Raw genomic sequence first — 17801 nt, forward strand, 5'->3', positions numbered from 1 at the left:
AAGGGAGCAAACTCAATGAAAAACATTTGATCTAGAAAATATTCAAAGTGTATTATTACCTCTTCAGACTCAAGGAGAAATTCTGTAAATTGACAACCCACAACTGTGAGCTGCTTAGACTTCGAAAAATCCAGATCTAGATTGGCATATAATTTACTGCTGGGCTTGTAAAAATAAAGTAGTCTTCGTACAAACCTAAGATCAAAATAAAATTAGCAGCAAAGTAAGAAACCAAACAGTTATTTTAGAATCTTAACCATAGCATATAATATAATAAGGTTTGAATGTTTTGGGTCTTAACCATTGAGGTAAATGGCAAGAAATTTAATAAACACATTTGGTACCTCTCTCTCTCTCTCTCTCTCTACACACACAAACACACACCACCCAAATAAACAAATAAATAAAACAAAAACCCAATCAAAAAAACCCCTTCATTTTATTTGTAGAATAAAAATTTTATGGTGAGATTTGTGAAAAAATGTGAAGAAACATGCTAGTAGGAAAAATGCAGATATAACATAGCTAGAAGATAAGGTTGGATAAATATGAGAAAGCCACCTGAACATAAATTTTCTTCTATTATATTTTATGAAGAACACTGTCCCATGGCTCTATAAAATAATCTTACACTAGGTAATTGTAAGCATGTTACCACACTACGATTTTGTCAATTTTTCACTATTAGCAAAAAGCCAAGTATAAAAGCTGCAGGTAAAATTTCGGCAACTGAATTTATGAAGCAATGGACGTTAATTTATGATATTTGAATTTTATCGTTTTCATCATGTTCTAAGCTTCCATTTAATTTAGTTCAACTTAATTTCATTCACTACAATCCAATCCAATAAATGTGCCAGGTCCAGGAGTTGAAGAAACAAAGATGAATGAGACATGATCTCTGTTCTCAAGCTGTATGAAAAGTTAGTGCTATGCTTCTTTATTCCAATGTAATTTATATGTTCTACATATTTCTCAAAATTTAATATGGATATTCAGTTAAATATCATGAGTAGATAAATACAATCAAACAATAATGTTAATGACATGAACTTCTCAAAAGCATGCAGTAAAGGCCCTCTCATCCAATGAGATCAGTATAGTGGTTGGTTGGCCTAAACTCGGAAGCAGTGAAAATACTAGAGAAAAGCACAGTAGCTAGAAGTGCTGTATTTGCTATGAACAACATTATGGTTTGTGGAAGGTGTGTAGAGCACTAACTAGGTTAAGAGGGAGTATGAAGAGAAGGAAGAATGACTAACCCTCCTAGGGCAGATGCAAATGGAAACAGAAGTAGCATATTAACAATGGCCACCATTTTGGGAGAAAAGCACTATGTCCTTATCATGTCATCCTCATACAGTAGGGCTAAGATTACTAGATGGTTGATATTACCCATTTGAGAAACTTTTACCTCAAGTACTTTGTTTGTTCCAAAACTAAAACCAGAATGTAAATAACTAGAAAAAGAATTAAGTGATGCTTTTGGTTATAAAATAAGACTACATATAAAAATGTATATACATTTACTGACTTAACAATTTTTCAACTTTATGATGGTGCAAACAAGATACATATTCAATAGAAACTGTACTTAAAAGTTTTGAATTTTGAACTTTTCCCAGGCTGGCGATATGCAGTACGATACTCTTTCGTGATGCTGGGCAGTGGCCATGAGCTGCAGCTCCCAGTCAGGTACACAATCACAATGGTAAACAACGAAAACGCCGCAGGGTGCTGTATTGCCAGCGTTTTTTTTTGTTTTTGTGTGTTTTTTTTTGATATTGTGTTCTGAGCATGTTTAAGATAAGCTGAGCTATGATGTTCAGTACGTTAGGTGTATTAAGTGCATTCTCAACTTTTCAGCATCTATGTACATGCCAAATACCAACCCGTTAAAATGTATGTATGTATCTTTAAAGCAACTATTGTTAATTTTAGCAGGTATTAGGCATAATCAAATCTAAGTTCTTTACATTTAAATGCAAAACAGTTCTTACATACCTGTGCAACTGTTCATCTTTATAGTTTCTTAGATTTACATTTGGCCACTAGAAAAACATAATATGTTATATTATAAATGTATCTATCAATTACCAATGAATAATAAAATAAAGATAATCAAGCCATCACCAAGAAGTATCCTGTCATACCTTAAGAATGGTACCTATAAGATTCCAATTCCATTCAAGATTCTCTTTATGTTGAAGAACTTGGCTATCTCTAAGGTTCATTAAAAGAGCTTCCTCTGTATCCTAAAATCATCAGAAAGTAATAAGGAAAATTAAGGCAAACTGTCTCACATTAAAAAACTACGTTTAAATTTTAAAAACAAAAGGAAAGATTTTTCATTTAATGATGGATCATCAAAGTTTTTTAACTTTAAAGTAGATACTATAAAATTTGGAAGCCATCTGAAAATACATATGCATAAATAAAACTGCAAATCCAAGCAAGTATATGCATATTTAGGAAATTAAGTTAAAAATCCTGATTTCATGTCAGTACCTTCAGAACAAATATATCTTTCTGAACTCGGAGATACTGATCCCGTTTCTGGTGTGTTGCAATTGCTTTCTGAATAATGTGATCTAAATGAAGGCTGTAAGGCTTAGGTCCACGTTTCTTCATTTCATGGAAGCGTTTTAAACAGTTCAAAGCTGCACTGGCTCGCCTAACAGAAAAAATTCAATTAATACTGTAGCAAGGCTAGTGGTATAATTTTAAAGAGATCATTTTGGTAAATTACTCTTTTAAAACTTACATAAATTCAAGGCTAGAGATTATTACTAAAAAGTAAATTATTTAATCAAATTTGGAATCACAAATTTTAAAAAATCAGTAATACTGCTGATGTATGTGAAGAAACATTGACTATGCAGACTCAACTAAACATGTACTTACTCTTTTCTTCTATGGTGGTGGGTACTTCTTGAATACTGGTTTTAAGAACTCGTTCCACAAGGTCAGAAACCTACTTTTCTGTATTTTCTTATAAGAGTTTTAAAACCTTGCTTTTCACATTTAAATCCTTAATCCATCTGAAACTGATTATTATTTATGACATGAGATTGGAATATAATTTCACTTCTTCCCCCATACAGATAACCAATGATTCTGGTATCTACTGAACAGTCTCTATATTCGCCACTGATCTGCAACTGTAAATGGTATCCTTTTAATAATTATTTTGAAATTCTTGTTTGTGGTGCATAAAAGCACACCTTTAAAGAATTTGGTAGCAATCAACTTCAGAACTTCTGGTAAATAGAAATCAAATTTAAAATTTTAAAACCTTGAGATACTATTTATGTTATCAGTAAAGAGCTTATTGGTCTAAAAAAAAACACAACAAAAACAGAAACAAAACAAAAAAATATTCTAAGAAGACTATTATTAATGGAATATTGAAGGTAAATTTGCATTCTTCATTGACCCTGAAATTCATGGCCATAATTGGACTCAGAGAGTTTAGTTCTACCAGGCTTTAGGAAAGACATGTTTTCATCATGAAACTAAAATTAAAACTGAAAGCTACCATTACTAATGTAAGCCTAGAGACAGAACTGAGATAGTCACTAATGCCCTCAGTTTACAATATAACTTCATTCAGTTTGTTAAATAATAGTATTTTCATTGACAATTAAATAGAATATTATTTATCTACAGTGAGGCCCATGTGTACTCCTGAATTAATAAAGCTAACTAAACTTTTGAGAAATGTATTATAACAAAAATCCATTAGTTCTGAAGAGCTAATGAAGAACAATTTCACTAACATTACAAAAAAATAACAAGGTCCAAATATATGTATTTTTTTCTGATCATAATTAAAAAAGAAAAAGGCACCCATGGCCTAGACATAATCTTTACCAAATGAAAACAAATCAGATACCTACACTAGCACTTCCCTATCAAGCTCCTTTATCTTTACCTTTTAAATTATATTTTATTATTAGCACTAGAATTCCAGCAGAGCTATAGCTATATTGCCACACTTTGGTTATAAATTCTATGTTTGCTATGTCTCCTTTAGTATCAAGAGTTTAGCTCTCTTCAATGCCTATAGTATGGGTTACTAAATTCCAACATTAATTTTCACCGCACATATAAAATAATACACTGTTAGTTTTTGTGCCTCATTAATTTAAAATACTTTAGACATTTAAAAAGAGTCTGAATTGCTACTCAAAACATAAAATAGTTACAAAAAACTGGCAACCAACATTTTAAGTGATCTGGTATGTCCTTGTCCAGAAACATGTTATAAAAAGTTGATTTTACTAAGCTATAACACTTTGTAGCCTAAAATACAAACTATTAAATAAAGCTATTAATTTTCCTCTTATCTTTAAGGCTTTCCTAAAAGAATTTCCAAGTATAACTTATCCATACTACTTTCTAGAAAACAGAGAAGGTTATCTAAGTGGGTATTAAAGAAACCAGGCACAAGCTTTGCTGGAGCTCCGATACTTACAGTCTTTTTTCCTTAGGGATATCAAAGGATGCGGCCATATTCATTAGGGTTGGCAGGCAGTGCAAATGATGGCTATGTGAATGAGGAAGAATTGTGTTTGCCTACAATGAAGCATAACATTTTGTAAGAGGTGAGAAATAGAAGTATTTCATGTTCTTGACTATCCACAGAGATAATACTAAGAACTCAGGTTTTACTCATGAAATTAATGATTTACTTCCCAATACACACTTATTTATAATTTTTCTCATCTACTTTCAACAAGGATAAGATGGAACAAATATAAAGATGTAGACTCACATCATATTAATACAACCATAAATTTAATAGGTCCCTTATTATAACATTAAATTATAAATTTTTAAGTGGTACCCAATTAAACTCAATTCTTAATTGATATCAAAAATAGATTCGGAGCTACCATGTTACATTAAAAATAACATTTAAAAAGCTAGAATCAGTATTATAACTTCTGAGTTGACTGCTTAGGTTTTAAAAACCACCTTCTCAAAACAGGTTTGTCTCATATTCCAACAATATTTAAAGTAAGAAACTTATTAACTCCTGCTTTCCAAACAAAATTCCACCACAAAATCTGCTTTCTACCAATGAAGATAATTAAATTAATTAAATGTGGAAGTCAGAAGACTTAAGAATAATAAGGAATGAACTAACACCAATATACTACTCAAAATGACCAGTTTTTATATTTCAAGAGAATCACAGAATTCTGGTATATAGAGGAAGGGAACAGATGAAATTTATAAAAGAAATTCCTTCATATAAATGCAAATAATTCAGGATAGTGACATGCTTACAGGCAATGATACCTTAAGAATTAAAAATAAACCTGAGAACCTGAGATATTACTTAATTCTTTCCGAAGGAGAACAGAGAAAGTGGCTAAATAATTCATTAATAAACAAAACAGTTATCATTAAACTCTGTTTAATTCTCTTTATCTCACTCACATAGCCCAGCTGCCATGTGGAGGGAAAAAAGAACAAAACAACTGGGGGTGGTGATGGGGAGTGCTGAAACAACAAAAACAAAAAATACTCTGCCAACAATAGCAAGCTATCAAATAATTTGAAAAGATTTGCCATTAGGTTACTTCTTCCAGAAGAATGAGTTTAAAGTGTTTTTTTTTTAGTACTTTATTAACTATGATGTGACCTACAAATATGAATTTCTATCTCATAAACAGAGTTCCCTCATTGCTTGATTTGCTGGGAGTAAAGAACTATCAGATCACTTTCCTAGCTCCTTTTCTCCAGAAGTTACTAATGTCATAAAATCATGGCAAAAAAAAAAAAAAAGGGATTCTTATCCTCCAAACCCCAATTTACTGAGAAGACTGTCTTCAAACAAAGCAGTTATAGTTATTAGGTTGCTGAAAAAGTAATTGCAGTTTTTGCAATTAGTTTTAACCTTTTAAACTGCAATTACTTTTGCACCAACCTAATGGAACTTTTGCACATAAGTTTTCTAAAATTCAGGCCCTGACTGTCATATATCAATTTCAATCCTCACTGATTGAAGTAATCTATAGCTTTATAATTCCTTGCTTTGTAAGGAAAAAGTTTTTCTGAGATTAAGATTTATAGGATTCAAATTGCCAACATCGAAAGTATAAAAATCAATATTCAGCACTTTGTATTTTTTATATTTGTTCCACTTATAAAACCAGCATATATACCGGGGGTGCCAAAAAAAATGTATACAAGTAGACACTGGTCAATCAACGTTGCTCAAGCAGTAGTTCGCCGTAATCAGAAGTGTCTGGATACTAATGGTAACCACTTTGAGCAAAGTGTCAAAGCAGAAGTCAAACGTGACTTGTGTTCATCTTTTGTTATTGGTATATATTGAATATTACAATTTTAATAGTTTTTTCCTTTCTTAAAATGTGTACAATTTTTGGCACCTTCTGTGTATATACATATATATTCAAGATACAAGACATCAAGGGCTCTTTGTAATGCCAAGATAAACATACAAAAGATATGTGGGGTTCTTTTTTTGAGATAATACAGAGAAACATTATTAAAATAACCTGTTTTATAAATTAAAACATTAATGGTATGACACATGATGAGAGGCTGGCAAACTTACCATATGTAAAAGCTCTCCTAAAAGGATGGTGGCTCTAACTGAGATATGGTCATCACTGTTTGTTATCACTTCAACCAAACCCTTTGAAAATAAAAAGAAAATATCACAGTGGCAAAATATACACGAATATATTTATGCATCTTATATGTTGGTTGCTCTGAAAGAATTTTGTGAGAGAAAATAAAATAGAATAAAATAGGGTTTATGAACCTTACCTCTAAAAGTCCATTACGAATAAACGCGGAGAGTATCAGTGCCAAATAATTATCCATGAGGTCTGGCCTGGAATAAACACAGCACAGACAGTTTAAATAATGTTCCATGTATTATGTATTAACAATTTAACATGAAAAGAATTGTAATAAATTTGAACCTTTTCTATATCTACCTGGATCTGGCACGATGAGGAAGAATAGTTTTTGCCTCAGCTGCTACAAAGCCATCTGACAGCCTCCAACTGTCTTGGAATCTACCTGGATCTAAAATAGTTACAATTAGGTAGTTAGAAGAAAATTAGGTATTAGTGAAAAACTTCAGGTAAGTGTAAACCCAGCAACTAGCCAGGCTATAAATATTTTTTTAATGTTTTTTAAATTTTATTACATATATATGTGTGTGTGTATGTAACATATATATATATATATTTTTAAGGAGGGTGCAGCTCACAGTGGCCCATGTGGGGATCGAACCTGCAACCTTGGTGCTACCAGCACCACACTCTAACTAATGTTGGTTTTAAAAAAATAGACTCAAAAAGCCATACAGAAAAAAATGATTTATGTAAACATTCACAGACCTAACTTTCTTTACTTTGGGACATAGGGGTCATTTGGCTAAAATATAATAAGACAAGAATTAGATCATCTAATATGAGAATTGCATAGGTTTCTTATTATCTTCTCTTCCTTTCTTGGTCCATCTTTCTATTAATTTCACTGCTCATTTGCAAGAGCAAGCGTGACAGAAAAGAAATTAAAAATTCCTTATTTTTAGAAATTTATTGGCAGTTTTATTTTTATATTAATTCCATGCCACGATGATGTAGTAAGAAAAGTAAATGACATTCAATGTTTAGAGCAGTATTTTTCCTTGGAGGGAATCTGGCTCCATTAGGTATACCATCTTAAAAATCATAATGTTTGAATAGATACAAATGCATTCAGTACTTACCTACACTGAGCAGTGCTTCTATGAACTCTTCAGTCACCACAGGTAGAGGAAGACGAAATATATCATAAAGCACTTCAAGCAGACCTCGCTGCAAGTGCAAATAAATACAGTTCATTTACTTTTATGGAAACATCTTTGCTTAAATGAAAAATGTTTTAAATGGCCTATATTAGATAAGGGATAACTACTGAATGCTTACTACACACACAATTTGATCTTTTCAATGAATCTTTTATTAATCCTATTGTACACATGAAGAAATAGATTTAAAGGTCATGGAACTATAAATAATAAAACCAGGAATCAAACCTTGGTCAGTCAGACTCTAAGGCCATGTTTTTCACCATCTGCTAAGAGTCAACTGAATTGCCCCAACTGCTAGTTGCCTGCTTATAGATCTTTCCATCTATAATCACTTCTTCCATTTCCATGGTCTAAATGCTTTTTAGTTCACATTTTAAGCAAGGAATCCCTGGCTAATATTCCAGGTTTGGTTCATATAAACAAGTAACAAGAAAGGAGCAAGTTGTTTCTTTGAACAAAATTAAAACAAACATTTAAGGGGGAAAAGAGGAATTAGTTTAAGAGTTAATTTTTTCTCCCTTCAATTTCAATTTGCTTAGTTTATAATATTAACACAAATTCCTATGCAACAACAATTTAGGAATATATCCAATAAATAAGCAAACAAATATTAATAACCCAATACAAATATTAACAACCCAATTTCAATCAAAACCACATATTATAAAACTGTAAGTTAGAAGGAATAAGATACGTAATTACCAGTTACTTTTTCCTAAATGTATTTCTGTATGGCTTGAACCTTTACAATAAGAGTGCCCTTCTGCACTATTTGCATATTTTAATGAATAAGGCATAATTAATTTCATATTTTTAATTTAATTTTAATATAGCCATAATTCCTAACAACAGCACCATTTCTAATGATTCATATTATCCTTAGGATTCAACTAAGTAGTAAATATTTACTGATGTATTTTTACATGTTCTATGATACAGGTTAATAAATCATGAGGAAAAAGCATCACCTGAAATAACTTTTTAATAATTACTTTCCTCCATTAAAAGTCTAGGAATGAAACAATCAGAGTAACTTTTACCTACCCTTATTTCCATATTTGGTATGCAAAGTACTCCAATTAGAGATTGGATCCCAGAGTTTCCAGGTTTACATAAATTAATAATACCTAAAGAGGATAACAAGGGAAAAAAATCACTGACTTGAATTTCAGAAAAATTTCTTAGCAATGTATCCGTAATATAAAAATCTGTGATCTTTTTCCAGGCTAAATTATACTATTATATTATTTGGTTATCATAAGTGACAGCGTATTTCAAACATTCTCTGAATTTCCCCACTGATTAGAGATTATAAATAATTTTATCATTTAATTTCCTTTTTCTATTTGTTTCATACGCAAAAAAGTTCATGATCTGACTGCCTGCTACCCCCATTTACTGATGAGTAACCTCAGGGAATAAGAATATTTGAGAGAGTAAGACAATGGTCAGCTTCCTTTATTTAATGCCACCTTAATCTGAAGTGAAAAGCTTTGCATGGCATTTGTCTTTTCAAAGTTTAATTCTAAAATTTAACTTTTAGCACAAAAGAGTATAAGTGATAGACTTCAGATAAATTATATGGATCAAAATTTTAAGTGTGAGAATTGAGTCAAACTATTTTAAACATATTATCCTGTCACAAAAGAAGATATGTGAATAGTCAATATACACAGACCAATATCATTGTTCATCAGGGAAACGCAAATTCAATCCACAATGTCATACCACTACACACTCACCAGAATGGCTAAAATTAATTGACAATACCAAATACTGGCAAGGATGCAGCAACTGGAACTCACATACCCTAATGATGGGAGTATGAAACAGTGTGAGAAAAAGTCTGACAGTTTCTTATAAAACTAAACATATATGCACCTTGTGACCCAGCAACTCCATTTGGGCATTTACGTAAGAGAAATGAAAGCTCGTGTCCGCAAAAAGACTTGCATAAGACTGCTCATAGCAGCTTTATCTGTAATAGTCTAAACTTAACAGGTCAGGTGTTCACTAACAGGAGGAGGGCTAAAAACACTGGCATATTCACCCAATGAAATATTACTCAGTAATAACAAGGAACACATTACTGATATATACAACATGAATGAATCTCACTCAAAATCATTATATTGAGTGAAAAAGCCTTACACAAAGTATACATATACTATGATTTCACTTATATGAAGTTTTAGAACAGTCAAAACTGATCCGTGATGAAAATAAATGGAAGAATGGTTGCTTCTTAGAGGAGGAGGATCAGGGATGAACTAGGAAGGGCAAGAGAGAACTGTGTGGGGTGATGGTCATGTCCTATATCCTATAAAGGGCTTAGGTCCGTATGTGTAAGCGTTTGTCAAAACTCATCAAATGGTGGATTCAAGATTTGTGCATTTCATGGTAAGGGGTAAATTTTACCTAAAAACAAACACAAACAGAAACAAACAAAAATAACCAAGTCAGGGCCATTAACAAATATTGAGCTCTAGGTAATAATGGCCATGCTGTAGTGTAGGAGTTAAGAGTACTGAATTCTGCAATTTCTTTTGAAATTCATTAGAAAAACCTAAGAGGGCTGATGAATTCACAGAGGGATGGGCAGATAAACAGAGATACATAATAAAGCAAATAGAACATAATCTAGGTGGTGGAAGTATATTGGTATTCACAGTATACTTTTCTATCCATTTGAAACTTTTGGTAATAAAATGTTGGGGAAAACGTTTTTTTAAAGTCATATAGGGCTCCTGTTACTTCTAGCTAAGCACATATATTTATAATCTATATTTTCTCTTCGAATTTGGGTTCAAAATGCAAATTAAAATATAATAGGTAGAGTTATTTGCTTAAGTCATCAAAATTGTATTTCTCAAACTTTGGTGTTTGATAGCAATTTGAGAGATTATAGACTAAGATACATGTCACACTCTGCGCTAAAAGGAAAAACAGGCTGTTGCAACTCATGAAGAAACTGTGTTCTAAGGTTCATTTGTATAGAAATCAGTTATTTGGATTTTGAAAAATATATCATAGAAATAATGTTACAAATATCAAAAGCTTAATAAATAGTACCACAGACTCTTAATACTATTTAGGAAATTATTTCTGGGAGAAAAATGTTTTCAGAGTTCTAATTTGTAGTTGGTATTTCTCTTCTTACTTCAATAGGAGGGTGGAAGATTCCCAACCTTCTGAGTTTCTAATGATGAATCAGTGTATCAGGGCTACAGGACAGACAAACTGAAGCACAGTAAAAAATATGTCTGAGAGACGGAAGGGAAGAGACTGGCAGAGATCAGAGACATGGTGACAGTGGAAGTTGAATATGGAAGTAAGGAGAATGAGAAGATAATAGTTAGGCTGTACTGGTGGTTAGAGGAGGACAGAATTCATTTTTTTTTTGGTAAGATCGAAAGAGGTCTAATGTCAAGGAAGTTGAAGGATGATAAAGGATGGTAGTTATAGCTACAGAAAACATAGTTATATGTTGAGTTATATAGTGACTTCTGAGGTAAGGGCAGTGACAGTAAATTTGACAGGAGGATTGTGTTGGTTTCTATGTTGAAATAACGTGTGGAGATTGATTAAGTATAAAAAAGGATGTGTGACAGTTGGGCCCTCATAAATACCTAGTTTGTCCGTGAGGGTAAAGGGAAACAGGCAGTCAGGAGGTACATACAGCACAGCTGGGGTTTTTATCAAAGAATTAAGAGGCCAGAAGAAGTCACTGAAAATATATTGGCCAGAGGCCAATGGCTGGGTTAGTAATTTCTATGAAAAAGGTATCTGTTAGTTAGGCTCCTTAGGTACGCAGACGTGGTTAGGTAAATTTTTGTTTTCTGTTTACTGCTACTCTCCTTTGTATGCTAGTCCTTAAATTAGTCTACAAAGTCAAAAATGAAATTATTAATATAAAATAATACATTCAGTGGTATTATTTTAAGAAAAATGTTTGTTTCGATTCCACAGAAAGATAAAACATGCATAATTCCTCTTCTCAGGAAATTTAAGACTACTAATGTCCTACCTTATTTGGTATTTATGGCATTCTACCTTGTACTTTTAAATAACAAACTTTATTTACATATACAGCTAACATTGTTAAAAACGTTTTGGTATAGACGTTTAATTTTTTTTAAACTGTCCAGGTAACCATGTGTATATTGACTTAAAAATAGTTAATTTTAATAATTTTGTACAAATCCCTGTGGCTTTTATAACAACATATAAAATAAAACTAGGTTAACATCTAAATTAGATGCTGTAGTAATAATTTAACATTTGAAAAAATAGTCACGTTTTTCTTATTGGATATTATAAAGCAGTACAGAATAACTTACCTGCCCATGACCGGAATGTGGCTATAATTCCCATCTTACTGGCTAGAAACCTCGCTTCTCTATCTTCTCTGTGTGTGGTGGGTGGGTGGGTGGGTTGGGGTGGGGTGGTGGTGGAGAGGTAGTGAAACAAAGAAATGAAATATTAAAATAAAAAGTGAGTTTTTCCTACTATTGTATCAGAATAAGTGCTATCATTAGTTAATGTTTAAGTATTTACACAGGAAATCAAACATGTTTAAAAAAAAAAGATCAGACATACCTCAAAGCAAATTACCCTACATACTGACTGTTAGGTCTCTGAATGTTAGAGACCTTGACTTACAGACAGAGCCATGTCTGCAAGAAAACAACAAAATGTCTGTTGACCTGCACCTGCAGACAGAGCCAAATTTGCGATAAGAAAACGCCACAAAACAGCTACTGGCTTGCAGGCAGACAACATTTTCTGTTCAAACAATGCTACCCTGTCAGCACAGCCCCTATAAAACCCTCCTTATCCTCTCCTTCAGGGCTGCAAGTCTTCCTTAGACATGCAGCCCGGGCTGTGGCGATCTTTTGCTCAGCCCGATAAACTATAGCTGTCTTACAATAAAAACTTTAAGTTGCCTGACCATGTGCGTTCCTTTACCGGCCGACCTATCACTGACCTCCCTCCAATTTAAGATTCACAACATTGTTTAAAATAAGTTATAAATTCTACTTTTCCATTTAGTTCTACATTTCTTGCTCTTTTGGAAAACTATTCTTACATAGCTCATTAACACCTTTAATTGAGCATTAGAGACAACAAACACCACACTGCTTAAAAAGCAGGTATCAGGAGGCTGCCCCTTAGCAAAGAAAATTACCACATAAAACTCTTAAAATTACCACATATATTCTAGTTACTTCAAATTCTTGCCGCAAACTTATCTGAGCATTTCCAACAAGCAAGTTCAACAACCCATATATTCACTGAAATTTTACCAAATAACTGGACATTATTAATATCAACAGCTTCTTTTGTCTCTTTTAAATGTGTATACAATCATCTCACTTGTTTCCTTTCTACGTAATAGTTTGACAATTAAGCAATAGAAGTATAGGTTGACCCTTGAACAACACGGGTTTAAACTACATGGGTCGATTAATATGCAATTTTTTTCAATAAAAATATCTGGTACTATAAATGTATTTTCTCTTCCTTAAGATTTTCTTAATACTTTCTTTTCCAGCTTACTTTATTGTAAGAATGAGGTATATAATATATAAACAAAATATGTCTTAGTCAGCTTTGGGTTAATAGTAGACAATTAGTAGTTAAGTTTTGGGGGACTCAAAAATTATATTGGGAGTCTTGACTGTGCAGGTTAGTGCCCCGAATCCCCGGGTTATTTATGGGTCAATGGTATATACATATTCGTTAAAACATTTTCCATGTATGACTTATGGCCAGTTTCAACACTTAATAGCAGTCTTGTACTCTTTATTTTTGCTACCTCAACCATCTCTATCCTGTCATCTGTCCACTTTTTTCTGTGCCACCTTTTCTACTTCCCTAACAAAGTTCTTAACAGTTGTGAGGCTACAGAAATCAAGAGTACTGGGAAAGAAAAAACAGAAGGGATAAAAAATAATGACAGAAAATCAAATTAAAGAGTAGCGAGCAATCATAGTCTACAAAAAGCGAAATGAAACACTTAAAAATATACAAACACAAACCACACTAAGCTCTGTAGCACCAATCAAAATGAGAATATAACAGAAACTAAAATGGGGAGGTGAAGTGGTGGAAGAAATGAGACGCAGACAATTGTGTGATTAAGCTTTTGATGCTCCTTGTCTTAAAAATGTTAGTGATACACTTATATTGATTGACTGGTAATCTATTCTCTAACCTATTCAATAAATTTATAATATTTTAAAAAATCATTTATCTCCTATTCTCTGGCTACAATGTACTCACACTCCCATAATTGTCCGTACTCCAGAAACAATGCAAGTAAAGTAGAGAACCAAAGAGGAAAGGAAGAACTCTGGTGAATGTACTTTCCCACTTCTAACTTAAAAAAAAAAAAAAATCCAGGTTCATCTCTTGCTCATCCTGGTAGGCAGAACTCTAAACATGTCCCTCATCCCCTCAAGAGTCCATGCTGTAATCCCTGGATTCTACGACTATCATTATCACTGCCATGATAGTAATTATGTTTACATTCTATAGTCCAGCAGACCGTAAGGTCGGGAGATCATTGGTAGGCCTGATCTAACTGAAGAGCTGTTAGCAAACAAGGAAGTCTGAGAGTGATTCAAAGCACAAAGATTCGAGGAATTCTTGCTGTGATTGAGGATGAAGGGAATCATGTAGGAAGGAAAGAGGGTGGCTCCAGAAGCTGAGAGTAGGCCCCTGCTGACCATCAGCAAGGAAACAGGGACCTCAGTTGTACAACAGCAAGAAAGTGATTCTGCCAACAACCTGAACAAGCTTGAAAATGGATTTTAGACCAAAACCTCCAGATAAGAGCCAAGCCAGTTTTCCAACCTACTGAACTGTGAGCTAATAAAATGATGTTATTTTAACCTGCTACATTTGTAGTAATTTGTCATGCAGCAATAGAAAATGCATACGGTCTCTGTTAATAAAGAGAATGTCCAAGTGTCATAAGGAAAATCCAAGAAAGGGGCTTAAGAATGCCAATTCATAACTTAGCAGGAATAAGTTTTGAGAAGTCTTAAACAGAGGACATCTATTTTGATTTCTTAGCTCAGGTCATGATATGTTAAGGGTGTGACAAGTCCACAGCAAGGGACACAAAGATAAAACCACTGTTTTTTAATTCAGGAGAAAAGTGAAAAACAACAAAAATATCCTCCCATTTCACAATGTTCCAAAACTTAGGGAGGAATTTTAATATATACTACCTATCAAAATAAGTATGTTTGCAATTCAACAACCCTACTAGAAAAACACCTCAAAGCATATTGGAACTGTGTTATTTGCAAAATCTTTATAGACAGTACATTTGATCCCTGAATCAACTTAATTATAAGAATACCCAATGAACGATGTGCTTTTCTCTCCAAAAAGACTCTAGAAATTATCCTGCTTCATTTCTAGAAAATAATCTCGATCTTTTATTTCCCTCTTAACCTTACTCTCAAAATTCTACCTAGGTTATCTTTCTGCTTACTCAATTGTTAAGGCAGCTCTTCATTCTATTCCCCATTATTTCATTCTTTTAGTCTCTCAACATAATTATGCTAAAAATACAATAAAAAAAAGTAAAGATCTAGGTTTCTACTGCAGCCTATCTTACATTTTTATAAATGAGAAATTAATTCCAAGTCTTTATATTTCCCAAAGCTTACTTGTAATTTTTTAAACCAGTTTATTATGAGAGAACTGCAATCTAACTCCATGAAATAGGAAATTAACTCATATTGCTCTGGCTCTATATGCAATCAGGTAAATTTAAAAAGCTTTAATAGCAACACACACCACCTTATAAATTACTAGGAACAAATGGTACTTACTTGAGCTGTCCTTCAGCTGTATCGGGACTATGTCTGTAGTGAAAATCAGTATAGGGTGCTAAAATTCGCTAATAAAAAAAAAGGCAGAAAAAGAAGAAAAAGAGTCCTTATTGTAAAATGCATTCTTCCTGTAAAAAGCTAAAATTAATTCTACTTCTCTATATTTTTAATTCGGTATACTATTTGAGAGACTTATTTCTTCAAACTCCTCAACAAGGAATATATTTGAGTGATTTTTTTAAACATACAAATTGAATTTTTGAGCTTTTAAATTGAGGTGTTAAATATATATAGAACAGTACACATATGAATGTAGTTTGATGGAGTTTTCTCACATTAAGCACACTCCTGTAACTAGCACCTGATAAAGAACACATCTGCATCCTCACAACCTCCTTATTCCCCACCCCGCTTTGTACTCGCTAGTCACTGTCAACCCCAGGATTACTCACCTGACGTCTAACACTATGACTTAATTTTGCCTATTTGTGAACATTATTTAAATGGTTTTATTTTATAAATTACACTCTCTTCTTGTTGCTAGTATAAAGAAATCCAAGCTATTTGTGTGTGTATATTGTCCATGTATTCAGCAACCTTGCTAAATTCACTCATTTTAGAACTACTGTCTCATTTTCTAATATCCCTATTGTCTATTGCATTATTGTGCTCTGAATTTTAATTTTAAATATAATTTAAAATACGTAAGGCATCACTAATACTGCTTTTGGCAATAGTATTCTTTCATATTTAGTCTTGTATGTACCTTTTCTGGCAATTTCATTCCTTCCTACATTTCTTTGTCTTAGATCATTTTTCTCTGGCTGAGGACTCTCCCTTTAGCCTTTCTTGTCTGCCTCATTTTTTAAGTAACAATAAATATTGATTATCTCACATTGTTTCTGTGAGTCAGGAATCTAGGAGGGGCTCAGCTGTGCAGTTACAGCTCAGGGTCCCCTTTAAGTTTGCAGTCAAAATGCTGATCAGGGCTGCAGTCATGTGAAGGCTGGACGGAAGCCGGAGGATCTGCTTCAAGATGGTCTGCTCACAACGTGCTTGTTGTTGGTAACATGGCTAGTTTCCCCCCACGTGTGCCTCACCTTGGTCTGTGATACACAGGCAGGCGAGTGTTTCCTTAAATTCCCTTGGGTCTTTAGCCTGAAAAATCTTTATCTTTGGTTTTGAAACATATTTTCTCTGGGTTAGGTAGGTGTTATTTTCTTTCAGTACTCTAAAGATGCCATTTTACTGTCTTCTGATTTCCATTATTTCTGTTGGGAAATCAGCTGTCAGTCTTGCACCTTTGAAAGTAATGTCTTTTATTCTAAAGCTTCTCTTAAGATTTTTATTTGTCTTGGTTTTCAACAATCTTACCAAATGTGCCTACATGTTGTTTTGTTTGTATTATCTTATTTGGAGTTTTCTGAGCTTTGTGAACTGAAGTTTCATCAGTTTTAGAAACAACAGTTTTGGCCATCGTCTCTGGATATTTGCTTCTGTCCATTTTCGCTCTCTTCTCCAAAGACAACAATTATGTTTTATCCCTTATCTTCTGTTCCTTTCTTTTTTCCCCCTCTTTGTAATGTACCCTGGGTATTTTTTAACTGACTTTTCTTATAGCTTACTAATGTTGTCTTCTTGTCCAAAATGAATTTTTAATTTCACTGAGCTGAGAATTGCACGTATTACATTTTTCAGTACTAGAATTTCCATTTGATTCATTTTATATATTACAATTATCTGGTGAAATTCTCCATTATTTCATTCATTTTCTTCCTCTTTTCCTCCATTTTTTTCAATAAATTAATCATGGTTGTTTTAAAGTCTTTTCCCTCTCACTACAATATCTGGATCATTTTTAGGAGTATTTCTATAGAAAGTTTTTTGTCTTTTGGGTTTTCAGTCATATGGTCATGTCTTTTTTTATGACATTCAGTCAAATTCCTTATTGAATGTCAGACATTGCGAAGTTTATAAAAGGTTCCAAGTGTTGTTATCTCCATCAAATGGTTTATCCTGTCTTCTGTTAGGTAGACTAAGGGGCCAATCATCTTATCCTGATCACTGAGTTAAATTGAGACTACACTGCAATTTTGATAAGATGG

The 17801-nt window shown here is 33.0% G+C and overlaps 1 protein-coding gene across 2 annotated transcripts in view; it reads right to left on the reverse strand.

Annotated features, from left to right (window-relative positions):
* RICTOR (RPTOR independent companion of MTOR complex 2) overlaps positions 1–17801 on the reverse strand; it is a 102791-nt gene that overhangs the window by 24521 nt on the left and 60469 nt on the right. For both annotated transcript variants that reach the window (XM_033110196.1, XM_033110195.1), the window contains exons 9-20: positions 15697–15764; positions 12187–12254; positions 8891–8973; positions 7763–7850; positions 6981–7071; positions 6808–6874; positions 6593–6673; positions 4478–4578; positions 2509–2674; positions 2154–2255; positions 2005–2051; positions 60–195 (exon numbers count right to left, since the gene is read on the reverse strand). In XM_033110196.1, coding sequence (XP_032966087.1) covers positions 60–195; positions 2005–2051; positions 2154–2255; positions 2509–2674; positions 4478–4578; positions 6593–6673; positions 6808–6874; positions 6981–7071; positions 7763–7850; positions 8891–8973; positions 12187–12254; positions 15697–15764 — 1098 coding nt within the window. The remainder of the gene's footprint in view (positions 1–59; positions 196–2004; positions 2052–2153; positions 2256–2508; positions 2675–4477; positions 4579–6592; positions 6674–6807; positions 6875–6980; positions 7072–7762; positions 7851–8890; positions 8974–12186; positions 12255–15696; positions 15765–17801) is intronic.

Source organism: Rhinolophus ferrumequinum, chromosome 7, assembly GCF_004115265.2.
Source record: "Rhinolophus ferrumequinum isolate MPI-CBG mRhiFer1 chromosome 7, mRhiFer1_v1.p, whole genome shotgun sequence".
Classification (NCBI taxonomy): domain Eukaryota; kingdom Metazoa; phylum Chordata; class Mammalia; order Chiroptera; family Rhinolophidae; genus Rhinolophus; species Rhinolophus ferrumequinum.